At 35.8% G+C, this 27,583-nt stretch overlaps 2 protein-coding genes across 9 annotated transcripts in view; one reads left to right on the plus strand and one right to left on the minus strand.

Annotated features, from left to right (window-relative positions):
• Nucleotides 1-26,056, plus strand: part of ANGPT2 (angiopoietin 2) — a 42,916-nt gene extending 16,860 nt beyond the window's left edge. Inside the window, exons 2-9 of one of the 4 annotated variants that reach the window (XM_051614237.1) lie at nucleotides 4,793-4,948; nucleotides 7,128-7,249; nucleotides 8,975-9,207; nucleotides 11,313-11,443; nucleotides 17,158-17,259; nucleotides 17,778-17,944; nucleotides 21,647-21,777; nucleotides 23,149-26,056. In XM_051614237.1, coding sequence (XP_051470197.1) covers nucleotides 4,793-4,948; nucleotides 7,128-7,249; nucleotides 8,975-9,207; nucleotides 11,313-11,443; nucleotides 17,158-17,259; nucleotides 17,778-17,944; nucleotides 21,647-21,777; nucleotides 23,149-23,309 — 1,203 coding nt within the window. In that variant the 3' untranslated portion in view covers nucleotides 23,310-26,056. The remainder of the gene's footprint in view (nucleotides 1-4,792; nucleotides 4,949-7,127; nucleotides 7,250-8,974; nucleotides 9,208-11,312; nucleotides 11,444-17,157; nucleotides 17,260-17,777; nucleotides 17,945-21,646; nucleotides 21,778-23,148) is intronic. The other 3 variants (XM_051614238.1, XM_051614240.1, XM_051614239.1) reach the window with 3 other exon arrangements.
• The window catches only part of MCPH1 (microcephalin 1), a 120,866-nt gene that overhangs the window by 51,341 nt on the left and 41,942 nt on the right, over nucleotides 1-27,583 (minus strand). For all 5 annotated transcript variants that reach the window (XM_051614232.1, XM_051614235.1, XM_051614233.1 and 2 more), the window contains one exon: nucleotides 27,438-27,515. In XM_051614232.1, coding sequence (XP_051470192.1) covers nucleotides 27,438-27,515 — 78 coding nt within the window. The remainder of the gene's footprint in view (nucleotides 1-27,437; nucleotides 27,516-27,583) is intronic.

Here is a 27,583-nt window from a genome sequence, read left to right on the forward strand (position 1 = left end):
CTTCATTGAAATAAATATTGGCAACCCTTCAGAAAGGATAAATGCTATCTCTGCCAATGGTTAGAAAACAAATTTCTTTTAATGTATACTCTATATGTTGTCTTTTCTTTCTTGCCAATTTAAAGTTTCCTTAAAAAAAAGTCAATCTTAGCTATAAAAGCAATGTTTTGGAATGTGCTCCAATACAATTAATCTGTCCTTGTTCTTTTGGCAACCTGGCTTAGTATTTTAATCAAATTTTATTATTTTATATGATTTGAAGTAATGAAGCATGACAGCCCCAAACAGATGACCTTAGAGAATTTTCTCTCTCTAAAAATGCACCACCATAACTATATTACAAACCTTAATTATGAATTTATTTATTTTTTTCAATTTTCCCAGCTGGTTTTGCAATTTAAGCATACTTTTAGGGACATGCTTTTTCCCATCTGTGCTTTCATTTTTATATTTATTTTCTTCCAGAATACATGCCAGCCAAAGTCTTACACAAAAAATAGAATGTTCCATGAAAAAATCGCACGAAGAATCACTGAAATGCTATTAACTTACTATTTCTTCTTTCCTATCTGAAAGTATTAATACAACTTTCCCTCTCCCCTGCAATTTCCTTAAGATCATATAATTATAGAATGGTTAAAGTTGGAAGGGACCTTAAAGATCATTAAGTTCCAACCTTCCTGCTATGAGCAGGGACACCTCACACTAGACCAGGCTGCACAAGCCTCATCCAACCTGGCCTTGAACACCTCCAAGGAGGGGGCTCCCACAACCTCCCTGGGCAACCTATTCCAATGCCTTACTACATGGTGAAGAATTTCTTCCTGATGTCTAACCTAAATCTCCCCTCTTTCAGTTTAAAACCGTTACCTCTTGTCCTGTCACTATCCTCTCTAGTGAAAAGTCCCTCCCCAGCTTTCCTGTAGGCCCCTTTCTAGTACGGAAAGGTCACTATAAAGTCTCCCTGAAGCCTTCTCTTCTCCAGGCTGAACAGCCCCAACTCTCTCAGCCTGTCTTCATAGCAGAGGTGCTCCAGCCCTTGGATCATCTTTGTGGCCCTTTTCTGGACCCTCTCCAACAGCTCCATGTCTTTCCTGTGCTGAGGGCTCTAGAGCTGTACACAGTAATCCAGGTAGGGTCTCACCAGATCAGAGTAGAGGGGAAGAATCACCTCCCTCATCCTGCTGGCCAAGATAGGATTGATTCATTGATTGATTTATTCCCTCAAAAGCAGAATTTCTGAAAGAAGATATGTCACTAGTAGTTAGCTACTAGGTATTGACAATTACTTTGTCCAAAATAGCCATCATGTAATCCAGGTAAACATGTATCAACACAAGTTTTATATGCCAGATATCAACTGAATTAAAAAGAGATTTAAAGTTTTCTTTCCCATAACTAGAAATGTGGCAAAGGAGAAATCTGGCAAATAATCCCTGCTGCAACTTCCAAATTTAAGCAAAATATTGGATAAGACAGACTTTCTGTACAAAACGAAATGCCAAGCATCAGGACTGAAGCATCTCGTTCCTGTACCCTTTCCTCTTGAAAATAACCCACGCCATTCTCCCCTCTTCAGAAATTCTGAGTGTGCTATTGTTTATAAAGGAGGGAGGCTCCTTGGTGGGAGCTGATGAACAGTACTCTGCACGTGTGCCACAAAGAGCTGCAGTCTTGCAAAATGGCTGCTAATCCTCAGTGTTGTTGGTGAAACAGCCTCAGCTGCTTTAACTGGAGCTTCTACTGAAAAAAGTTCTTCCACCCCCCTCTCAGGTAAACCCAAGGGCATTGCCTTCAAAGAGTTTGCAGTGGGAGCCTGTTCTGCTCTCTCTAAGGTCAGTGGGAGATGAGGGCCATTTTGGATTAAGAAAGATGAAAGTAAGCACCTGCCATTAAAAAAAAAAAAGAAATGTAGTTGTAAAAAGTCCTACTCCAGTTTTGCATTGTATGATGAAGAGAGAGGGGAATATAAGCAAACAGGGATGAGCGCTTATCTTGGTTCTGGTCAGGAAAAGAGATTTTATTATGTGTTTGTGCAGAGAATGCATAGAAGTGGGAGAGGATTAGTGAAGGGAAGAACAGAAAGGGTTTAGGTAATCATGCTTTGTAGGAGTTTTAGAGAAAATAAACAAACCACAAGAAGCTTGAAAGCCACTTAATAGGTCAATATCATTTTGATGCTTCATGTTGCTCTAAATTAGAATAAATGACCCAGATCATGAAACTTGCTTTAAATCTTAAAATAAATCCCTTTTGATGCTTTCAAGAAAGAGCAAATACCATATTCCCAAAGTTGCTTATTTGATATTTTAAAGTTGAAAAACAGATGTGAAGACAAACTCTTGAACTGCAGTCAAGAGAATACTTCAGTGATTCAGAATACATCACATGAATGAGGTATTACTGTAAAGAGGTTAGAGATAGTCTTATACTTACAGATATAAGATAAATAAGATAATATTAAGATAAAATATGAAAATGCAGATATGTGTGTCCAAACAAAACTGCTTTCTAAGGTTGCAAGCACAATGACAAGGGGTATAAAAATCTGGCAACCAGAACCACCAGATACCTTAAATTGTAATCACAGGTTTGTGTACTATAATCAGAGCAACCTTACAGCTCTGTGTTTTAACTGGGCATTTGCCTAAGCATACCATAAAAATGTTTACCTTACCTTTAAGCCCAGAATTAACTCATTTTCTAGTGGTGTGTTTTGGAATAACTCAGTGATAACATTTTCAAAGAAGTCATGCAGGTCTGTAATCCTATGTGCAGAGATTACTCTGCTCAGATTCTCATTCTCATCTCTCTCTAGTGAACAAGCAACCAACCTTGAAGAATGAGGTTTAATATCCACAATTATTTTATTTTATGAAATCATCAAAGCTCTTGATCGGTATTTCTTTGTTCATCTATTTATTGCCTTTTTTTTTTTTTTTTTTTGGTGGTGGTGGGCCTTTTTTCTATTGAAAAAAGATACCATATTTTCAGTGCTTTCTCATATGGTAGCTCTCTGATACATGAGATGTCCCACTCCTTTTTTACTCTGTATGTCTTTTATTTTTTTCCAGTGTCCATTCTAACTCCAGATGTACATTGAGTCTGCCAGGCAAGGCCATATCCTTGATCTTTATAAAGGCATTACAATACTTGACTGGACTGTGGTACTGAGGCAAATAAAATGCATTCTGGAGATCTCCCAGTTAAATGTATGCTCAGTTTTAATATTAAAAAAGATTATTGCACAAAGAACACTCAGAAGCTGTCTAAAGGCTACTTTTAAATCATTGTGGTACATCTGGGAAGTTAGTACCCTTATGCAGTAGTATAGTAGATGTGGGTCAAAGCTCGGGCCAGATTTGAAATCTCTGTTGTGCATTGCAGTTCAACAGCCGCATGGGGACCGTGGAGGGAACACACAAATAGTGCTTTGAAAACACTGGATGAAGATAAATAATGCTTAATTCAAACTAAGAATATACTTCCAGTTTCTTTCTACTACATGCTATTTCCGTAATTTGTCACTTTTTACAAAACAACTGTGAAGTCAGAAATAAAAAAATTAAGGGGGAAATACTCCAAGCTGATAGATCCGGCCATTTAGCTGGTCAGAAGTGGAGTGGCTATATCTGAACAGTGGTTTGATAGAATGTTAAATGGTAAGCTGTTTAATCACAAGCCATTATTCATATCAAGATTGTATTCTCAAAATAGTCTTTAAAAAAATTAAGATACCAACCTATCTTACCATTTTCCTTAGATTAGGAATTGGTAGTATTTTATAATTTGTACCTAATGACACTAACTATTTAGTATTAGCTAGTGTCCTCTTTGTAGGTACAGCGTGAAGCTTAAAAATGTTCATGTTTCTCTTGCTAGAAAAATGCTGAAGTAGAAGTTTGAGTCTAGGAATTTCTAGAAATTTCCCCAGTCAGTGAAAAATAAAGAAACCACATGGCCTGGATTTTTAACAGAGTTCTAACATAAGCAATGACTCATGGAAGAAATATGAAATATTCGCCAAGTTTTTGAGAAAATTGTATGAAAGAAGTATGGAGAAAACTCAGACTGCTTTGGATAATAAAATTTTAATAAAAGGTTAACTGAATTTTCTCCTTGCTCTTAATTTTCTCGTTGCTTTCCTTGAAAGCAGTGTACTCTTAGAAAAGGACTACCAAAACAGCCTTATTAGTTTAGACACATAAATTACTTTGGAATCAAGTATTTAAATACATTTTTGCATTCCTAAATATTAAGTATTTAAAGTATTTACAGTTTTTCCTACTGTTTCATGTCTTCATTTTAAATTCTGATAAAAATGTGTTAAACAGTGTTAAATGACATCTGACCTCTTCTCTGACTTCCAGCCATGTGATGAAAAACGCTTTTGAAAATACTTAAGTCTAGATACAGGAAGATGACTAAACTCCTAAGCTTTTGTCTTCTAAAAAATTCCCATCGCTGCCAAAACTGGTGAAGCTCCTGATGGTTACAGTGGTGGGAGCACTAAGGCACAAAAACTTCCAAGCACTCAGGAGCATTCTCACCACCGCATCTTCTACCCACCTCCTGTAAATCTCTGTTCCTGCATTTAGAAAATGGGTGGCCACACATTCCTTGTCATAATTGCCCTTCCTCTCACAGAGCTTAATATTGGGAAACTTCACAGAAATGCTTAACAGACAAGCAACAAATTTGTTTAGCAAGGCAGCCAGCAGACTTACTGTACTACCCTCCCCTCCAACATTTAAAGAATGCAACTATCTTCTCTCTTTCCTTTCCCATGTAGCTTGAGAATTACATCCAAGACAGTATGAAGAAAGAAATGGTAGAGATCCAGCAAACTGCAGTGCAGAACCAGACTGCAGTAATGATTGAAATAGGCACAAACTTACTAAATCAAACAGCTGAACAGACCCGCAAATTAACAGATGTTGAAGCACAAGTAAGTAATGAATTTCAACCTAAAAATGCTTCTGCTTCCCAAACACCTATAACTAAACATTTAATGCAGTTTAGTGTTACACTTTCCAATTAGAAGTCGATTGCAATATTCAACAGCTCTACCCAGCTTAAGGAAACATCTGTATTTGGTAACATACAGTTCCATTTCGAGCCCACGGTTGTCACTTGGAAGACTTCTGTTACAGCAGGATTTAAAGTATGTCCAGGAAGGCAGTTGTTACATCCATCTTTAAAGACAATGTACTTAAACGACTATAGTATACCCAAGCATCAGCTGGGAACTAGTCTGCTTTTATACAACCCACCAGATCTTGGCTGAAAGAGAGCTCCTTCAAACTGCCTTTGTTCCACTTACCAGGGTAATTGCTTTCTTACATTTATTTTTTCTTTTGTATTTTAAATAAATACTTATAAATAAAAATGCATCTTTTTAATTAATCTTTTCACAGATACTATAACAGTTAATTTCCAGCACAGTGTCCTATATTATTGGTATTTAATGGAGGGAAAAACCAAACTGAGATGAATCGAGGAAAAAAGATTTGGGAAGAGGCTACTAGAATAGTACACTCATATAGAAGTCAACTTGCCTACTGTACATATTATGCTCTAAATTATTTCAAACAAACAAAAAATTAACTGGTTTGTCTTTCGTTATTGCTTTAGCTGAAAAGTTTTGCTAAAACAAGACATTCCACAAAATACAATGCAGATTTCAACAAGCAGAAAGGTGTGCATTTGTAGTTTTTCTAACATGTTAAGAAAATGCAGATATATAATTCCCCAAACAAATAGTGAATATAGCATGCAACACATAACATTTAATATAATGTATATATCATGTGAAACCTAAAATCTTTGTTACAGATTTTACTGTCTGTAGAATTCATCCAGTGAATTCAATTATTTTTTAACCGAAAATAAGCCTTTGTGAACTCTTTGATAAATCAGGTTGGATGCGGCTTTGAGCAATCTATTCTAGTGGGAGGTGTCCCTGCCAATGCAGGGGGGTTGGAACTGTAGGATCTTTAAGGTCCTTTCCAACTCAAACCATTCTGTGTTCCTCTGAGTCTATAAACTGGTAATTCAAGCTCATAGGTGTACTGAATTCAACTTTCTGATTGCGTTATTCAGGAGCCCAGTACTTTGTACATGTTGAGAGAATGTATTTATTCATTTGCAGCAGTGTCTTTATGAAAATTATTCAATTACATTCTGCCTAGAGGAAGAAAATAATTACTGTGACTTTCCTTCTCTGCTTGAAATTACTTGTGACTGGGTTAAGGGCTTAATTAACAACATAAGGAAATTAACCAAACAATTGTTCTCTCAAGGACACTCTTGGCAATAGTTTTAAATTACACTTAAGTGTGAAATCATGTCCTAAATGACTGTTTAACATGAAGGACGTAAGTAATCAATTCTTCCTGCCAACAAAAGCCAAATTCTACTGAATTAAAAAAAAAGGTGTTCTAAAATGATGAGAAAATAGGTCTAGAAAACATGCCTCAAAGTAATACAATCCGATACAAACCAAAAAGTATCTTCTATGTTTCCTACTGTCTGCATTTCTTCATTTAAAGATGCAAGTAGATTCAGACAATAACACATATAGAACAGGTAACATAAAAATGCAAGGACAGAGTCAACAGAAATGTGGTCATATGATAAACACTTTAAAATATCATTTGGGATTAAGGAGAATACTTAAAAGGGAACTTAGCAGCTTCTGGACTGGGCCAAGTTTTCAGCCAGTGAGAGAGACACAAAATACTTTCTTTGTACACCAAAGTGAGAAAACTCAGCTTGTTCCCTGAACAACGATAACAGTTCTAGTAAGGAAACAAGAATATCCTAACAGAGGAGACGGTATGAGAGCAAAACTAACGTACACAGTTGATCAGAACTCAGCCATTGATCAGAAATGCAACATACTGCTGAAATACTCACTATATGGTAGTGTAACAACAAAATCAGTTCAACTCTGGGTGGTCTTCTTCATTCTAATGGAATGAGCATTTGTTCCCAAATAAAATTCAGAAATATTTTGTTAATTATAGGCTTAAGTAGGGATTTGCATGATTTCCCAACATAAAGAAATTGCAATTTGTTTAAAAGGAGTGTCTTGATTTTTAAGTATTTTAATATTTTTTTTTTAGGTATTAAACCAGACAACCAGACTTGAACTTCAGCTTTTGGAACACTCTCTTTCAACAAACAAACTAGAAAGACAGATTTCAGATCAGACCAGCGAGATAACCAAATTACAAGAAAAAAACAGGTGAGTTTCCTGAAGTGCCTTTCTAACCGTTTTAGAAAGAAATGTATTCAAGTAGGAAACTAAGGCCTTGTACAGAAGCTCCCTGCACCCAGCTACACTCATTATAAAGGTCATGTATCACTTAAGGCCTAGAGAAACATGCAGATGTATTCCTGTGTTCTGTTTTTGTGTCATTGTTCACTATCCAAAGTGCTCCTTTATATGAGGAACTTAAGTATAAAAACTGAAATACTTCTCAGTACTTCAGTTGTAGCCAATTTATATTCTTTAGACTTACCTAGATGAAGTCATGGATTGTGTAGCCTGACTCAAGCTAAGCCAGTGCAACCATATCTCTAAAATTTGATTTCTATGTATCACACAGCTATCCTAATTCACAAACAAGTTATTGCCACATTTTTTTTTCTAATCTGGTTAGAAAAGTCATATATTACTCATATTCAATGTTCCTTATTAGTCAATCTAATCGTTATCAGACGGATAACGAACTATTACTCCAACCCATTTCTGTAGTCAGCTGTTGTCCAAAGGCTCGTACCTTTTTTCAGCTAGTTTCTTTGCCTTATCACCAGGGTTTTATTTTACTTTTGGCGATAAATAGTTTACAGAAAAATACAAAAGCAGTAATAACATTAAGTTTTCTCCTTCAAAGCTGTATTTTTCAATGAGAACCATATGTGCAAAGTAGTTTTTATTTTAAAAGAAATAGCTTAAATAAAAAAATGACACGTTTTGACATTTTGGTTCAATACTCTACTACATTTATACATGCTCCCTAAAGGTTTTATTTACCAGCTAATAAAAACATCCTTATCAGATGGAAAGCAAAGTCAATACTGAATTTTTAAATGTAATTTTTTTTTCTGTTGAACTCTGTGGACCTTAGACTATACCCTTGTAAAACCCACATAAACACAAAAGCATTATTTCCTAACTAACAAGAGATGATCTGACACTGAGTTAATCTGCTTGAAACATCATTATAAGGCTCAAGATTTTTTTTTTTTTAAGTAATGGATTTTAGGTGAACTTCTTCCTTCTGGCCGTGCGTCTTTAACATCAGCTTTCTCAGAGTCTGCATCAGAACAATCACCAATGAAATAATCTTCCAGCCAGTCACCTGCTCACTCTCACTCCAGAACTAGGGATGGTTAACACATTTAACTAACTATTTGCACGTTTCTTTGTCTCACTATTGTAAAATTTATGTTAACTATATATTTTATTATAATTACAGGACATTTGAAAAGTTCATAGGTTCATCTTTAAATAATTTACATCTTCTAATAGGGCAAAGCCATGAAATCTTTCACTATTGCCTAACCTGTGACTGAATGGTATTCAAGACACTTCATAGTCATAAGTAATGATTACTTTGGGTCTACATCCATTTTATACTCCCTATACTTATAGCACTACTGTGGTCCTTTTTCAGGACCAAACTATGTATTTCCTTTCACAATGGTCAATTATCAAACCCTCAATTCTTAGACTTTAAAAGCCTCCAATACAGACCATAGTAGATAATGTTGTTTACTAATGTATATACAATAAATTAAAGCAGATATATCAGACTAAACTTAGCTTTCATATAGCTTTGTACAGCATGCATGGCAGCAGATAATGAAGTTGAATACTTGTCAAGAAACTTCTGCAACAGACTTGATTCTCTTTGACATCAGATCAAGTTGCTTCTGAGGAGCCTAACTGTAATCTTTTATTTAGTTTTCTAGAAAAAAGAGTTCTTGAGATGGAAGACAAGCATACACTTCAGCTGAAGTCAATAAAAGATGAAAAAGATCAGCTTCAAGTCCTAGTAGCCAGACAGAATTCTATAATAGAAGAACTAGAAAAACAGTTAGTTACAGCTACAGTAAACAACTCAGTTCTGCAAAAACAGCAACATGATCTGATGGAGACTGTTCATAACTTGCTTACTATGATATCTACACCAAACTGTAAGTTAAAGCACACATGCTTGTATCTTTCAAGTGACATTCCCTAATTTGTGTACATTATTACCTATTAAGTCTTACAACCAGTTTCTTCTCAAATGTGGGGGTTTTTTGCCTTAAATTCTGCATCTGAGTTAACTAACCTATTTTTTAGGGGTGGGGGGAACAACCACAACATTTATGTGGTTTTAACATTTGGCTCATCCTCTGGGGTTTATATTGGTTTGCCTGCCCACTTCTCCAGTGGTTCAACAAAATACAGAGCTGACAAGTATAATTCATCTCAAATAGCATTCATTCATCTGGCAATACATACTCCCTTGATCATGTATCTAGGCTAGATTGCATGATGTAGGCCTGTACCTTTTCTTCTTGGCTCACAAAGGCTGCTTCTGCCACATCTCACAGAGTTGATTGAACAAAGAACAAATTACAGTGGCTATTAAATTCAAACAAATCAGCAATGGCCCAGTTTTTCTGTTTTAGTACCTGGGTATGCCCCAGACAACAGCAAGCACCAGCCCAGGGCAGCAGGTACTCCCAGAAGTCCTTCAGCATTTCACTGAAGCTCCCCTATTCATCCTAAAAATCCCTCAGCCTAGCAAATTTTATAGGCAATAACCTCACTGCTAAATGCCTGACGGCCCTGCAACAAATCATAGCCACTGAGCATAGCTTCCAGATTTATGCAGATTCACATGCTCCATAAAAAACCCACAAAACCCATAAGCTGAAGGTTATGTCTAAACATTTAAACAAATGAACAAATTCCTTACCTTTGATTTCATGCCTGATACGGAACTTTGACAAATTTAGAAGGTACACCTGTTCTATATAAAAGTAAAGAATCAGGCATGTTTGCCTGTAAAGTTCTCAGAGCTGGAAACACACAAGCATATAGACCCTCTAAAAAAAGGATTTAAAATTAAATACTAGGAAAATTTTAAAACAGTTGTCATTAGAACTTAAAAGACAGTCTAGAGATGGACTACACTACATTACTGTAAGTTGGATCACAAAAAAAGAAAAAGGGTGCTGGGAAGTCCTCACATTCATTAGTGTCCTAAACAATAATGATGCTGTGGGTTTTTCTAAACAAAGTAAGTCTCAAGCTTTTTGTCCTAATAATTGACACTATCCCCTTAAATATCATTTCCAAGGCTGTACATGTTCCTGCTGATGTTATCTGCTATGCTAGTGCACAAATAAGTAAACAAGTCAAAGTCATGTTGGCTACAACACTGTTAAACCCAGAGTGGAAAAAATAATGAGTGTTTGCCAAAAGGACAAAATTAGCAGGGAAAGCTTCTAAGACAGTATACAAACAATAGAGTGTGGAAAAGCAATTAAAACACTGAATGTGTTATTTGTATATTTAAGGCAAAGCATGTAAACAGATAAGTAATGAATAAGCAAGCTAAAAAGAACATAGTAAGCTAATGTAATTTAAGCATATATTTATATGGCACCTCAAACTTTGCACTAACTGACTGTGCTTGTTAGATTAAATTAAAAGGGAAAATACACAGAACCAACCCCACAGGGGTCAAATATGAAGTATCAGTCAGTAGGCAAAATGCCAGGAAATTCCAACCTCCATAGTTAATAAAGAATGAACAAAAAGATGAGCCTCAGATTGTTCTGTAAAACAAGAAGGCTTAGGCATATTAAAATGTACTTTTTACACAAATGAATTCCAGAAGGGATGTTGCCTCAGTCAGTTGGGTTCAGCTACCAAGTTTCAGCATGGTATGTACAAAGTTGTTCCTGCTCAGCGGCAATAAAAACTTCGTAAAAGCTTCTACAAAGCTAAAACTTTGTAAAAGTAGTTATTCCAGCCAGCTGTATTATAAAAGATTTCATAACTCTTAAGTTAGGTTTTGCAATTTAGAGCACTGGGCAAATGTCATTATTAATACGATCAGTTACTAGTAAGATGTTTGTAAATGTAGCTAATGCATGCAAAGGTTGTAGGGCATACCTTGATCTGTCATTCTTTTAGGACCAGGCATATTTTTCAGAACTGCAAAGCTTTTAGCTGATTAATTGCTTCTTAATAACTGTTATTCATCTCCTCTTAATGTCCTCAATTTCTGTTGTATTTTTAGCAGCTAAGAACAACTTCGTGGCTAAAGAGGAGCAAATCAGCTTCAAAGACTGTGCTGAAGCTTTCAAATCTGGACTGACAACAAGTGGAATCTACACCTTAACAGTTCCTAACACTGCACAAGAAAAGAAGGTAGGATGGCTATAAAGTGCTCCCTAGGCATACTGTGTGTTAAAGTTATTTGATCTGGTAAATATGCTATTTTAAAGGCTAGTTAATAGTGAAGTTTAGCACTTACTATGTTTTTTTATGAGCATTTCATAATTTATAGATCTGAATATCTCACAGGAAGAAGGAAATCCTTCAGGTGAAATCTTGGCTTTGTTGAAATGAATGAGCATTTTGTTGTTCACTTCACTGTGGCAGATTTTCATTCTGTGTTTCCACATAATGAATGCAGTTAAAGCAATACAGTACTGTAATTTCTTTATAAAATCTCTTAACTCCAACACAGTTTATCAATGTGATCAGGAATCTCCTTCATATGCCCAACTCTCTCCAGGTGGCAAAAGAAGGTAAAATCAGGGGTATGGAAGAGTACTGATGGATGTGTACTGATGTAAGCAATCTACTAGTACTGGCCTCATGTATGGGTTCCAGTTCTATGTTAAATTTTTTTTTAAGGGATTTCATGTAACAATTAGATTAGCAGAACTGATGCTGGGTAACAGAGAAAACTTTCCTAGAAAATACTGTTGTGATTTAAATAAAAGGTGAGAGTTTGCAGTGGTTTCACTAGATCAGTTTTAATACCTTTATGGGTATTTTTCCCCCTACGTGTTTAACTGGACTGATCAGTGTTCAAGTTTAAAGCAATACACCATTCCTCCATAGGAGTGACCTCGAGCTAAATGGCACTCAGGGGATGAATCTCTGGATGCCTCACAGAGATGCTCCATCTACTGAAGTAAATAAAATGGTAAAGCTTCAGATAGTGTAATTCAACAATCAATAACATCTGAAAAGGAGAAAACTCCCTGGTGAATTGTGAGGATGAAGAACCAAAAACTATAGTTAGCATTCTCAGGAGTAGGGCTCAAATGATGGATGTTTGGTTCCAACATTTCAGACACAGGCTAAGAAGGCCAAGGAACGTTTGAATATCCAAAAATGCTCAATATATTTCTTAGACAAACACTAAAAAATTGTCTAATAATTTTCTTTTATAATTTCATATTGTAGACATTTCCTTACAAAAAATGAAGTATTTTATGGAATTCCTAAAGCTCTACTTTTATTACATCAGAAACACATATGGGAAATAACCTAATGGAAAATGTATAAATGCAGAGAAAAATGAGAGCACATGTGGAAAAGCAATTGGTAAAACACAGACAGAGAAAGCATTTTTTTTCCAAATATTGATAATAAATGTTTAGAAATTAAGTTCACCAGTGACTAGTCTTTGAAATGCCAGAAGTTCATCTAGCCCAAGCCAGACTTTGTGATCTTTACCCTTACAAAGGTCTCAACTAAAGGAAATAAGCAATTTGTTTGGGTAAGATCTATAAAATATAATACATAAAACCTGCAATTTTCTGCAGATACCATCTAGAGAAATGATGGCATCTGCAGTCTGCTTCTCTTGGGGGAGTGGGGAGGGTGGGGGAAAGAGCTGGTTTTCCTTTGGAATAATCTAGTTTATATTGAATACATCTGCTTCACAAGCAAATTGATAACATAAGATGCAATAAAGTATTTTATTACACATGAAGCAGAATGGTATTTAAACAGCATAGATACCTACAATCACAGTTTTAAATGCTAAAGGAGATAGAAGCTACTGCATCTGTAAAGTAATAGATTGCACTAGTCTTGTTAGACTTCTCAGCTAGGGTTACATTCCTTGAATCTCTTAATATTATTTGTCTCAATCCTGAACCCTTGATTTTAATTTTTCCATCAAATATAAAATACAGAGCATGAGTATTTTCTAAAAGCAGAAACAACTGCATGCCATATCACAGAATGAAATTTTCTGACTGTCATAAACTTTTAACACTGCATTTTCAAAGCTATAAAGCAGTTTATATGATCTGAGAAGCCAAAGCAACGCATATTTCTACAAAACTAAAACTTACCAAAATATTCTATCCCTAAAACAAAAGTAGAATTGCAAATTTCCAAGACTCTGAATTATAAAAAGCTTCACACTTGAACATGGACTTGAACTAAAACACTTGGAAAAAAATACAAATATGGCAATATAAGTGGAATAATTTAACTAATAGGTCATTTAATAATACTAAAGAATTTTAGTCTTAATCTGACTACTTCAGAGAGAATGAAAAATATAGTGAAGGTTTTACTGAATATAAGATGTGAAAAATAAGAGGCCAAAAAGCTTTAATCTGCTGCATATTTTTTATAGAATACAAATGCATAAGAAGAGTTACTCAAGGGAAGTGAAGGTTTAGGGATAATCAACACATTACACCATTTTCAACTGTTTGTGATGTGGATGGCAACTTAGACCAGGAAACAGAATGACCTTTTTTATTTGCCAGAAGTGCTGCACTGCTGTTTATATTTTGATCTTTTCCTCTTGTAACACCTTCTGACCTGCACCAGGCTTATAAACAACTTCTGCGTAATCTGTAACTGATCCCACTTTACTAATTTGTCTCCCATCATAATCCAAAACTAAAGAATTGTATATGAGACCTGAGAGGAAAACAATTATTTCATTCCATTAATATTTTCAAGCATTCAAGCTTTCCTGTTCTGCACCAGGACAAAAGCTAAGTTATTTTAAAAACACTGAGGAAAAACAGCAAAGACTGCTGACACAAGGAAAACTAGCAGAGGCAAACCCATGAAAAGTCAGTAGCTTCATGTTTACAGCAGTTACATGAACCAATTAACCTTCTGGTTTTAACCAGGCAGAATAGTTGAGTCTGGATCACCCTAATTATTAGCTCAACCATTACCACAACTATTACCAACATATTACCTTAACTCTTAAAATAGTGGTTGAAGCACTGTCTGAACTCTTCCTTATTTCCATCCCTGTTGAGTTGAATTTTCGTTCCAGAACTGACACATCTCAAGCCAGGGCCTTTTTAACCAAAGCCTTCTTGCAGAAAGCGATTTTAGCAAGTTTGAATTTACAAAAAAACAAGTAAAAAAAAAAACAAAAACCCACGGTTTTGCATAACTTTTCCAGAAAGGGATCATGTAGACAACCAACTAGTCATTTCAAAAGAAGTCCATGCCGTGGACCTTTTGTCTGAAATACACATACACAAGTTGTTTCCAACCCTAAGCATTAAAAAAAGCAGTATATGTGTAGCTTCTCTGACACAATAACCAGAGTAAGAAAACTAAGACTGCAGTTCTTATCTAGTCACATCTCTAGGAACTAGAGAGAGCAGAATACAATATCATTGAGCGTCATGACTCAAAAGCCTTCTGACAACAGCCAATGTGATGCAAAGGGAAACTGCACAGATATGAAAACCACACTTGCTTTGGTATAAAAATTGCAGTGAATCTTCATCCTGATATTTCAGCCAGGTCACTGATACCCCAAATATCCTAACGTATGAGAAAAAAGAAGAAAAATTACTTGCTCTGAAAGTCAACTTCCAAGACAGTGAAGACATAAAAGTGACTGCTGACAGCTTACGTGCTTACAGTCTTTGGAAAGGGAACTACTTCTGGTTACACATACCTTACAGCATTTTCAAAAATACAGTGCTGATCTTTCACTGAATGTGAAAAATATAAAGACCTAACCTTAGCTCTCACAGTGCTACAGCTGCTAGAACTGTTAGTATTGAAGCAGCTCACAAGATACATCAAATATTCCCCCTGCCAATTTGTTGTAATTTGAGAGGCTAATCTCTCTATTCTTCTTGGCATCTGTTTGAAGATTCCTGCTGCCTGCCTAATCTTGCTATCTATTTTTACTAGTTTTATGAAATGTTACATTTCTTTCTTTTGAATATAAAACCTAGGCTAAGCTGAAAGGTCAGAAGAGTTCTGTTCTAGTAATGACTATTGGAGAAAGCCTCCTCTGCATATCATTTTACTGAAGATTGAACATTTTTTTAAAGTTGTAGTCCAAATAAATGCTTCTTCTCCCCTCATCTTTCACAGACATCATGAAGAAATTGTTCCCTCTGCAGACTGACACAGCAATTCATTGTGTTTACTTTATAAACTAAGCAAATCCTTTTCTTCATCTTCCTTTTACTGAATAGTCTATCTTCATCCTTAAGATTATTTATGAATATACATAATCCACTTAAGTATTTTTAGTAAAAAGTAATAAAAATAAACTTAATTTTCTTTCTGAAATCTTTATTGCAATTTTTTTCATTGACTTTGTTCTTTCCCAAATTAAAAATCAAATGTATATGTAAATTTTAAATTCCTAGTTTTACAGTAAGTATTTTAATCTTGTTTAGTGAGTATCTGATTTCTAGGGAAAAGATCCGGAAAGCAAAGAAAATATTGCATGAGCAAGGCTGCATATGTGAGGGCTTGAAAGTTAGGGTCTCCAGTGAAGCCAGAAAGCAAAATGTGTGATGGTAGTAGCTGGTAAAAAGAATTTCAACTTTTTAGCAAGTGCAAGGGAGCAAGGGTACAACCACAAAGTACAGCAGTTACAAACCATGGACTGAAATCTCAAACAACAATAATCTTCTTATCTTTTAAAACAGTTAGTATGACACTAGAAGGAGATGATGTAATCAGTACTTCCCCTTTCGCTGTGCCACACTTTCCAACTGCCATCTTGGGCTGAGCAAAAGAAGCATGACCAGCAGGTTGAGGAAGGTGATTCTCACCCTTTGCTCTGCTCTGTTGAGACCCCACCTGAAGTACTGTATCCAGTTCTGGGGCCACCAACATAACATGGACATGAACATGAAGGAGCAAGTCCAGAGAAGGGCCATGAAGATGATCAGAGGGCTGGAGCACCTCACCTACAAAGACAGGCTGAGAGAGTTGGGGTTCTTCAGCCTGGAGAAGAGAAGGCTCCAGGGAGACCTTATAGTGGCCTTCCAGTACCTGAAGAGGGCCTACAAGAAAGCTGGGGAGGGGCTTTTTACAGGGGCTTCCAGTGACAGGATGAGGGGGAATGGTTTCAAACTGAAAGAGGGCAGGTTTAAGTTAGACATATGGAAGAAATTCCTTCCTATGAAGGTGGTGAGACACTGGAACAGGTTGCCCAGAGAAGCTATGCATGCTCCCTTCTTGGCAGTGTTCAAGGCCAGGTTGGATGGGCCTTTGAGCAACCTGGTCTAGTGGAAGATATCTCTCCCCATGGCAGGAGGCTTGGAGCTAGATGATCTTTAAGGTCCCTTCCAACCCAGACCATTCTATGATTCTATGATTTAACTTTCAGATAATAATAGTTCTACACCTAGATTTAATTTTAGGGTCAAACCATCTGCAAAAATATTGGACAATGACAGTGGAAATAAAAACATATTTCAGATGCTAACTGCCTGAATTTAACTCTGACAAGCCATGAGAAATTTGAATGGATCTCAACAAAAATAATAGAGAACTGGAAACATCTTACAGGAGAAATATTTAAACAGGAAAGTCATATAAATATAAGTACAAGAAGAAAGTATAGAATCAGAAGCTACATTATATTTTTTTCTGCCCACCAGCTATTGGCTATTTTTAAGGTGCCATTTGTATTCTGTTACCTGTGATATATACTGAGAATTTGTGGACAACTAATTTGTATGAAACCAAACATTTTTAGGTTAAGATGCTTTTTGCATTTGTACACTTTAAAACATACACAATAATGCAGAGAACATGCTTTGTATTTTTGTTTTGCTGTGACTGCATGCACTTAGGCTGTTACATGCTTACTCTGGTAGGCCTACTGTGACATGGAAACTGGTGGAGGAGGTTGGACTATTATTCAGAGACGTGAAGATGGCAGTGTGGACTTTCACCGGACATGGAAAGAGTACAAGATGGTAAACAACGTTTCTGAAGCCTTAATATTAGCTACTATTATCTGAAATCTGATACAATAAAGTTGTATTAATAGCATCCTTAGAATGTAAGCAGGTTTTAGAAGTTGTCTTTGTCCTTATATGTTCATTTAGGAGATGTCAGAGTAGTGTACATTGTTTGCGTAAGGAGACTTGCAAGTGTGATGTTTATTTTTAAAGAGAAACCTCACTTTCACTTAATCAACTGTTCTAAGATATGTCCATATTTTCTGAGTTATTTATATTTGTGTTTCTTGTGGCAACTGTTGAAACTGCTCCAAATCTACCAAGTAATATTGATTCACTCTTTCAGATTGCTCAGTTTGTCTTTGCTGAAATTAACTTTTTGAAATATTACAGATCTATAACCCTCACAGACACAGTAAAATTCTTAGTTGACAGATTGGAGACTATTACACGTAAAAACTGATGGAAGTGATCATTTCAAGCTCAAGTAAGAAACAAAACAAAGCTATTTAAATATACAATTTGAATTACAGGGATTTGGTGATCCTGCTGGGGAGTACTGGCTGGGAAATGAGTTTGTTTCTCAACTGACTAATCAGAAGCGTTATGTTCTTAAAATACACCTGAAAGACTGGGAAGGAAATGAAGCATATTCACTGTATGAGCACTTCTCTCTAGCAAATGAAGAACTAAAATACAGGTAAGCAGAAAAAATCAGATCTAAATAAAAAAAGATCTGATAATAATAATTGTAGTCTGTGTAGATGCATGACCTTAATTCATATAAATGACGGCATTTTTTCAATTCACTCAGAAAATAATGTTGGCTCCATTTCTCACCTATTGCTTAAAACAGTCTAAATAATTATTATTTTTTTCCTAGCAGAGACAATTTTTGTTTTACTAGTGCATACTGAGTGGGTATAACTCTCAAGATGCATGATGGTGAAGAAATGGTGTGCTATGGTATGGGATACAGTTGCAAATATAGCAGATGTCAGTGCACAATATTCAGGGCAATAGGAACCTGTCTGCAGGTGCTGTCAAATCCTGATTCCAGGCAAGAAACACATTTATGGAGAGCGGATGACTAAGATAAACAGTACTGCAAGTACTTATGTTACCATTATTCTATAAAATGTAAAGCTTCGCAATTTCTTCTTATATCTTTGGCTAAAATAGGGAAATAGGAAAAAAGTTTAAATACTTTGTGTAGAAATAAATACTATTATAGTAGTATACATTTTAAACAGTATCATAGTGTTACACATTTTGAAACAGTATCAGCCATAGCTGACATACATGGGCAGCGAATACTTCATTCTCCAGACTCTCTAAGTGCAGCAGATACTGTTTGGTTGGTTGTAGAAGAAACTAGACACTCTACAGTATTAACAGATGCTTTCTTACTACATGATTTAGAAAATGTTTCTATATAAGAATCTTACAGATTCATAGAGCTTTAGGTGACTGGACAGAAAAGATGCCTAAATTTAGAGTAATTTCTCCAAGATTTCTAGCAGCTATTTGTCAGTCTAACACCGAAGGGAAGTGATGCTTTTACTTCAAGTCTTACATGCAAAGCAATCCAAAACTATCAGCATCTCCCTCTTCCAAAGCATTAGATCTTAGTGTGTTAGTGGTATACAGTTGTCTCAACTCCAAAACAAATATTTTTTCATCTGGAAACAGTCAGAACTACAGCAGAGTTTTTTTAAAAGTAATGCTATAAAATACTTATAAAGGAAACCTTTGCAAAATGGGTCATTACCCTTGTCCTCTTACAGTATTAAAAACTAATTACTGAAATCTAAGATGGTTGTCTGTAAATAGATACTTTATTTTAAAATGCAACCAAACACGGAATGCATCATAGAATGTCGTAGAATATATTTAACATTATGGAAAAGAAAAAACCCACAAGTACTCAATTAAGAGGAAGTTTCATTACATTAAAAAAAATGATACATTTTGAATGCTGGAAAGATTATGAGGTGGATCATAAAACTGAAATTTCATAGAAAAACTGAGATCAGAATGGACTTCATTTGAGTTAAACTTCCTGATCTCAAAGCTATGTGACCTAGTCAGGTTGCTCAGAGTCCACCTGGCTCTTGATAACCTGCAAAAGGGGAGACTGCACACCCTGTTCCACCACTTTTCTGTCCTCATGGTGCAAAAGGTTTTTCTGATATCCAGTCAGAACCTCTCATTTTAATTTACATACACTGCCTCTCATCTTCTGTTATACTAGGCCATACTTAAAAAACCTGAATAACTACCAAATAATATTCTGCTTACATTAAACTTCAAATTATATATGAAAATCAAGCCTAGGGTGAATGATTGTACTTGGAACATTTAATACCAGTTATGTTAGAAATTGGCTTACAGAATTTTGAATTCACTTTAAGAAAAAGCAGAATATTTAACTTTTTGAAAGAGATTTTTGAGAAAATCTGTAAGGAGCTAGCTTTTGAAACCTAAATGAATAAAAATGTATTAATTATTAATATTTTCAAATAGAAAATATAAAATGGGTTAAAATAATCCATTAAACTACCAAAGACAACTTCTACCATAAGCAGAGAACTACATACAAGATGAAGACTGATCCAGGGACAAGTTAGTTCTGCTCAGAGTCAGATCTCCTCCTTAAACAAATAGAATACCTCTGAGAAGGATGAGTTATTTGATACAGAAATGCAATAACCGAAGAGATACAGTGGGAGTAGAGGGTTAAGTCTTTCCAATTCAGTGTAACACAGCAGTAGCTGTGAAATTGCCTCCCCAGTTCAGTGCCTTGTGTCTCTCCCCGCTCAGACTGCATCTGCACCTGTGTAAGGAGGTATAACCCAGCCTCACTGAAACCTTATCTTGCTAGAGCATTGAAGCAAACCTAAATACCTCTGTTTTGTTTAATATATTTAGTAATGATCTAGACAAGGGATTGAGTGCACCCTCAGTAAGTTTGTGGACAACACCAAGTTGGGTTGTTGATCTGTCCGAGGGTAGGAAAACTCTACAGAGGGACCTGCACAGGGTGGATTGATGGGCCAAGACCAGTTGTATGAGGTTCAACAAGGCCAATGCTGGGTCCTGCACTTGGGACACAAGAACCCCATGTGAAGCTACAGGCTTGGGAATGAGTGGTTGGAAAGCTGCCCAGAGGAAAAGGACCTGGGGGTGTTGATCAACAGCTGTCTGAATATGAGCCAGCAGTGTGCCCAGGTGGCCAAGAAGGCCAACTGCCTCCTGGCTTGTATCAAAAATAGTGTGGCCTGCAGGACTAGGGACTGTACTGGGCACTGGTGAGGCTGCACCTCGAGTACTGTGTTCAGTTTTGGGCCCCTCCCTACAAGAAGGACACTGAGGTGCTGGAAAATGTCCAGAGAAGGGCAACAAAACTGGTGAAGGATCTAGAGAACAAGTTTTACGAGGAGCATCTGAGAGAAGTGGGATTGTTTAGTCTGGAGAAAAGGAGGCTGAGGGAGACCTTATCACTCTCTACAACTACCTGAAAGGAGTTTGTAGTGAGGTGGGGGTCTGTCTCTTCTCCCAAGTAACAAGAAAAGAGGAAATGGCCTCAGGTTGCTTTGGGGGAGATTTAGATTGGATAGTAGGAAAAATATCTTCACTGAAAGGGTTGTCAAGCATGGGAACAGGCTGCTCAGGGAAGTGGTGGAGTGAACATGCCTGGACATATTTAAAAGATGTGTAGATCTGGTGCTTAGGGACATGGTTTAGTGGTGGACTTGGCAGTTACAGTTTTACAGTTGGACTTGATGATCTTAAGGATCTTTTTCAATGTAAATGGTTCTACGATTCTGTGATTTAACACTAATAAACCTGTGACAGATGTGAAAAGGAAAAGTAATTAGGAAAGTGGAAAGGGAAATACTGAGAAACTCACAATATCAATTACTAGTTGATAATTAGCAGTCCAGGTAATACTATTATTGTGACTCATAAATGCAAAGTTCTAATGCTACGTTGCCATGTTTTGCTAATAGCAAACTAGGAATCAAAAAAGTTTTGGTTTAAACTGTTGAACTTGACTTTACAAAAATAAATGTATGCAATGTGTTTACAGGATTAAGAAATGCACGACATGAAAAATTCTAGGACTTAATGTCTTATCTGCTCTCATTTTCTTCTGCTATGACATGAACATAACAGTAGTCTCTACAAAGGTGGAAGCTGTTCATTAGAATATTGTGCTGACCATTTCCACTCATATGAAAATATTATTCTGCAGAACAGCTCACAGCAGTACATTGGCCAGAAAAGAACTGAAGTATTTGAACAGGATATTTATTGCAAACTATCCCATCGTTATTTTGCAGATCAGCTACCATTAACTTCCACATAATAATTGTTTTTCCATTCCTCACTTCTACAGGATCTACCTTAAAGGACTTACTGGGACAGCAGGCAAAATAAGTAGTATAAGCCAACCAGGAAATGATTTTAGCACAAAGGATGCAGACAATGACAAATGTATTTGCAAATGTTCACAAATGCTAACAGGAGGTAGGAATGTTTTTTTGTTTCTTAGTCTTCCTATTTTTATTGGCACTGAAATTGTCTGTGAGATAAATAGTGATAATTGTGATAGTAAATTCTGACTACTGAAGAAGTCCAAAACTCACAGATAAAAGCCCAAGTACTGTGACTTCAAATTAATTATTTTATTGTTGATTGTCTGAAGGTTAGTTAAAGTAAAACAAGAGAAGTTAAAACTGGAGAATAAACCTTAGTCTCTCAAGTTATGATATGAGAAGGTTTGTAATTGTGGAACTAACCAGAGCAACAGCAGATTCTTCTAAGGAATAAAATAACATAGTACCTGAGATCAAAACACTTAACCCCGCAAAAGAACTTGTTTTAGAGATTCAGTTAGTCTGTTAAGTGGCTCCTACTTCTTTAGGCACAAAACTGCTCCCTAACTATCCTGAGGAGAAGAAAACTCCAAAAGCTTCTGCATACTGTACCTGCCAGGAAGGGTACAAATATGTAATTCCATATTTCAATATAACGATGAACTGGTAATACATACATTTAAGATACACCACAGATACCTGCATTTTTCTAATGATTGTTCATGAATTAGTGAGTTTAAGGTGGTAATTTTATCTTGATCCACACAAGCCATTCTATAATTTGTCAATCTAGAATTCCACATTCTGAAATGTAAACAACTGCTTTGTAAATTTGATTTCCCTTCCTGTTATCTCTGAAGCAATGGTTTGTTTCCCTAGAGCACACATTGCAAGACAAAAGACAGCTTCAGTTTATCCAAAAGCATAACTGGATTACTGCCCTGCAAAACAGAACACACACATTATCGCCATCATAACAGAAGTATAAAAATATTACCTTATTAATAAAAATAAGTTTTCCCTATGACCCAGTAACCGGTCAGGACCACAAGGATACAAAATGAGTTTGAGCTGCTTTTTTCTCGTTTTCCTTCTTACCAAGTTTCAGAATAGAGGTTTTGAACTAATGTGCACAGAGAACTGAAACAGATAACTGAATTAATCCTCTAAAAACATTTAACAAAGGAGTTTAAATCTATGAAGAACAGAAGACTGAATAAGACTATCAGTGATGTTTGCTATCAATAATAAATTAGGCTTGATTGAAGGCCTTATCTTCTCAATTTTAAACTACTATATATTACATACACTTCAACAATATGTAGCAAATCCATAAGCACATTTCCTTGCTGAGTTTCAAGGATGCATTTTATAATGACACTTTGAAATAATAAGAATGAAAACCTGGGGTTAGATTTATTTTTCATTTCAGGACAACAAAGTGTCCTTATATACTATTATGAAAATTACCTGTGCTGACGTTTTCATCTGCTGGTGTTTTTCTATGTTTTCTGTCTTGCAGGATGGTGGTTTGATGCATGTGGTCCTTCTAACCTCAATGGAATGTATTACCCATTACGGCAGAACAACAACAAGTTCAACGGCATCAAGTGGTACTACTGGAAAGGCTCGGGATACTCTCTCAAAGCCACGACTATGATGATTCGACCAGCAGATTTCTAAATGCTTTTGCATTATGTGAATTATGTATTGTGTAGTCCTCAAAGACTTCATTTGCCAAGCATGTAAACACACAACTGCAATTTGTCTTATTTTCAAGCCCAGAAAACATGCACTGGTGTTCTGAGGGGATGAGTTCAGTACAATTCCTGAATTGCAATAGCCTTGATCAGCTACAGCTCACGTTATCCAGCCAGACACAAAGTCAGAAGCATCAACCTGGTATCACAGTGATTTGGCCAAACAACTGACTAAAAAGAACATCCAAGAAACTGTCAGACACCTTAAGGACTGTGTTTTACTGATCATTTATGTTATGTATGTGTTAGTAAATAACTGGAACTGTGAAAAATACCTAAAATAGTTTTAGAAATACGCGTTTTGCCTCACCATTGAACTTTAAATATTACTCCAATATAAAACACTTAACTAGATCTATAACTATTTATCTCTGTGTCATGTTTGCCTTTTATGTACATAAAACCCCCTGTCCTGTAATTAGCTCAATATTGTAGTTAAAGAACACATTTTTTATCCCCATAGTCTCCTAAACAACTTTGTACACTTCTTCAGGGATTTTTTCCAATAGCCTGTATTACTTTATTTAACAGAGGACAAATAACATTTAAGTACTTTGCATTTATTCTTGGGAAATATCATGTACAAAAATCACCATTTCTTTCAGTTTTTACTTATTACAGTCACTACCTTTAAGTTACAAAAATCCCTGCAAATTACTATATAGTACATGTTTATATATTTATGAGGATTGCACTTTTTTCCTTTCCTTGTCATTTACCTGTAAAATAACTGATCAGTATTTTATAAACAGAGACAACAGCATTAACACCAGATGTCTGGATGTCTATGACAATCAGTTATCACCTTGTGCTGTAGCACATCTATAAGTTTTGTAAAAATAACCTAACTGAAAAACATATGCATGCTCTTTGATACAATTAAATTTATGCTCATGAGTTACGATACAAATTACTACATTTTAAAAACAGGAAAAAAAATCCGTAAGTTACCAAAGGTCATAGTGTTGGGTTTTTTTCAGTAAGGTTGGAACTTCTCCCTAGAAATTTTTTGTGGGTGGGCCCTCAATGTATGTTGAGGCAATGTGAATAAATTACTCTACTGGGTGATTTTTGTGTTCTGTTTTTTTAAATTCCAATATGCTTTAAAATTCTGTATTGTATGTTGCAGTTAAGATTGAAAATATAGTTTTTCATAAACCACACACAGTAATTTTGTGCAGATTTCACCCCAAAATTAACTTTGGGGTTTACTCTTATGCATAGTCTTTGCCTTAAAGTAGTAATTTTATACATTTTTAAGTTCAGCAGATGACTGAATTAGTTACAAGACAAGAACATATGCCAGAGGAAAACAAAAGCCCCAGACACAACATTTCTGGAGACTTACTTAACCAAAGGTATTGTGTCTTAAAAAAATAAATTATTTTGAGAAAGATGAAGAAAACTCTTCATTTCATACTGACAGTCATTAAAGCACAACACCACAATCCTTCTTCACTGAAAATGTGTCAGCAAATGGCAGCAGAGACAAGACATACTTCTGTAGTACTTCATGATCTGATTTTAAATAAACCAAATAAATGTAAATAAAGTAATCATCTGAAGAGTTGCATAAAATAATCGGAATGTATTTAAGACTGCTGTTTAAGTATTTTATTGTTTCTCCCAGCAAACTCTTAAGGATGCACATATCCCAAAGTAAAAAAATACTTCACAAAACTGATTTCATGGATTTCTAAGAAACGTCTCAAAGACCAAGTCTAGCAGAGGACCACGAAGCTAGTAAAGGAGTTAGAAATACCAACAAGCACACGGCATACCAGGAGAGGCCAGGAAAGCTGGTCTTTTTCAGCCTGGAGAAGAGAAGGGGAAAAAGAGACCTTACTGCTGTCTACAGCTGTCTGATTGAGGACACAGAGAAGACACAGCCAGTTCCCTCTTGGAGGTGCATCACAATGGGACAAGAGACTGGGACAAGAGACAGCAAACACAAGTTGAACCAGGAAACTGGATTTTCTTTTCAATGTGTTCATTTATTATCATGAGGGTGGACTGGAGAAGTCCCTTGGAGTACATCACTGAATTAGACAATCTTAAAGAGTTCCCTTCTAATCTAAAATATTTTATGATTCTATGAACAGTAATGCTGAGTTGGGATTATTGTATCTCCTGCTTCACCACATTTAATCAGACAGTTAAAGAAAATAGTACAAAAAAAAAAAAAGCTTAAAAACCATGATGGAAACTGGCACAGTATGAAAACTGAACCTGGCAAGTGCTAGCTTTTGGTGACATTAACTTTCATTATTTTAGTAAGAAAACACTCTGTGTCAGGAATAATAAAATATTGCATTGTTAGCTTTGATTTGCTGGAAAAAAGTCTTTGTAAAGCTTCAGGCTTTTTAATGACTATACTGGGAAAGTCATCAAAGATACTGATGTAGACATTGAACGGATTATTTAATGAGCCCTTTTAATTTTTTTTTTAAAATTGAGTGACTTATCAACACAAATGTAAAATGAGATTGCATGGCTTACACTGCAAACAGCAAAGTTAAGTGAGAGGAGGACATTTTGGAAGAAATGCAGTAATAGGAAAAAGAAGGCTGCAACAGCTGCTTTGGACTTGGTACAAACAATTATAACAGCAAGCTAACCCCTCCTTTGAATTCCTTCATGTAATCAAATAAACGGTGTATGCAACTCAAAGGCTCTTCCATTTTCTCTTAATACTTCTTAGGAAGCAGAAAAGAAATAACAAGAAAAGGAATATAAACACCATTCGTGCTGAAATAATACATGTATCTTTAAGGCATCTGTTAGAGTAAGAAACCAGAATGACTCAAGAAGGGAATGATGGAAATACCACCTTGGACACTGACTTTGTTCCTCCAAAAGAGGAGTGCACTCCAAAGATTCTCAGCACAAACATAATCTCCCTCGGTTTTATCTTCTCACCATCTCTCAAACCCTCTTTACTTCTGCTTTAGGAATAAAAACTGAAAACAGTCTAAAACACAACCCCATCAGGAATCACTTCCAAAGAATGTTGTTACTGATAGCATACGTGGTTATTAAACAAGGTAGTCTTGACAAGAAACAGAAAACTCAAATCAGCTTAATCTGAAGTACTGTGTTGGTTTTTTTCATACAAATACAGAGAAGCAGGCAACAAAAGAACATGCTCGTTAAGTTTTACTTAATATATTTGCTATATAAAAAATAACTACTTTCTCAGTTTCTTTGGGCTTTGAGAACATGCAACTTAGGAAATAAATTACAGATTTAGAAAGAATGCAAAAACTTAAGTTCTTAACAGTTAATAAAATTATAGAAAAATAAATTTAAACCCCAATTAAATGTTCTTTTTTCAAAGCCTGTATGAGGCTTTGAGAAACAAGGAACAGATGATAATACATTTAACTAGCTGCTACAGTATAAGAGAAACTGTGGAACGTTTTTCATCAAAACTACTAAGAGTCATTGACTAGTAACCTGCTAGAATTCTACTGGGTTTAAGACCAAAATCACAGTTTAATCAATTACAACACACAAAGTGTAGATGCACTTGGGTCTGCATAGATACACCGTGCCCCCCCCACACGCTTCAACAGTAGTTCACAATTCAGTACTTGAGAATGATCATTACAGGCAGGAAAAATTCTTCATTTTACCTACTTAGTAGTTTTAGAAGCCCACAGTAATTTTCCATTGCTAAAGGAATTTCTGGTCTGAAAATATTGAGTCTATGGCCTGAACAATATCCTGCTAGGTGATAACATGCCTCTCCAGTTTATAAGCACAGATAGAAATAAATGCCACAAATAAGGATATTAATACTTAAGTAAGAAGCTAGTTGATTCAGACATTAATTGGCAAATCAATTTTTTTGCACCCTCCATGGATATCAAAGTTTTTGCACACACTCTTCAAAAAGTAGTGGATGAAAGAGATAAAAACCTCCTTGCCATATTTGGTTAAAAAGTATTTTTCTAGTAGGCCGTCTTGTTCACAAAACCTCTTCAGAGGGCCAATCATTTTCCAGATAAACAAAAGAAAGTTCACAAGCTTAAAGGGCTATTAAACTTACAGGAGCTGCAGGGAAGGTGGATGAAAGCTCATATGGTTCCTCTGAGATCCAATGCCCCAATTCCAAAGACCACAGAACCTAAAATAAATTAAGTAGTAAGTAGAACTCTTAAAATTTCCAAAATAGCAAACTCTTTGAAATGTGTA

The sequence above is a fragment of the Apus apus genome, chromosome 3, assembly GCF_020740795.1.
Source record: "Apus apus isolate bApuApu2 chromosome 3, bApuApu2.pri.cur, whole genome shotgun sequence".
Classification (NCBI taxonomy): Eukaryota; Metazoa; Chordata; class Aves; order Apodiformes; family Apodidae; genus Apus; species Apus apus.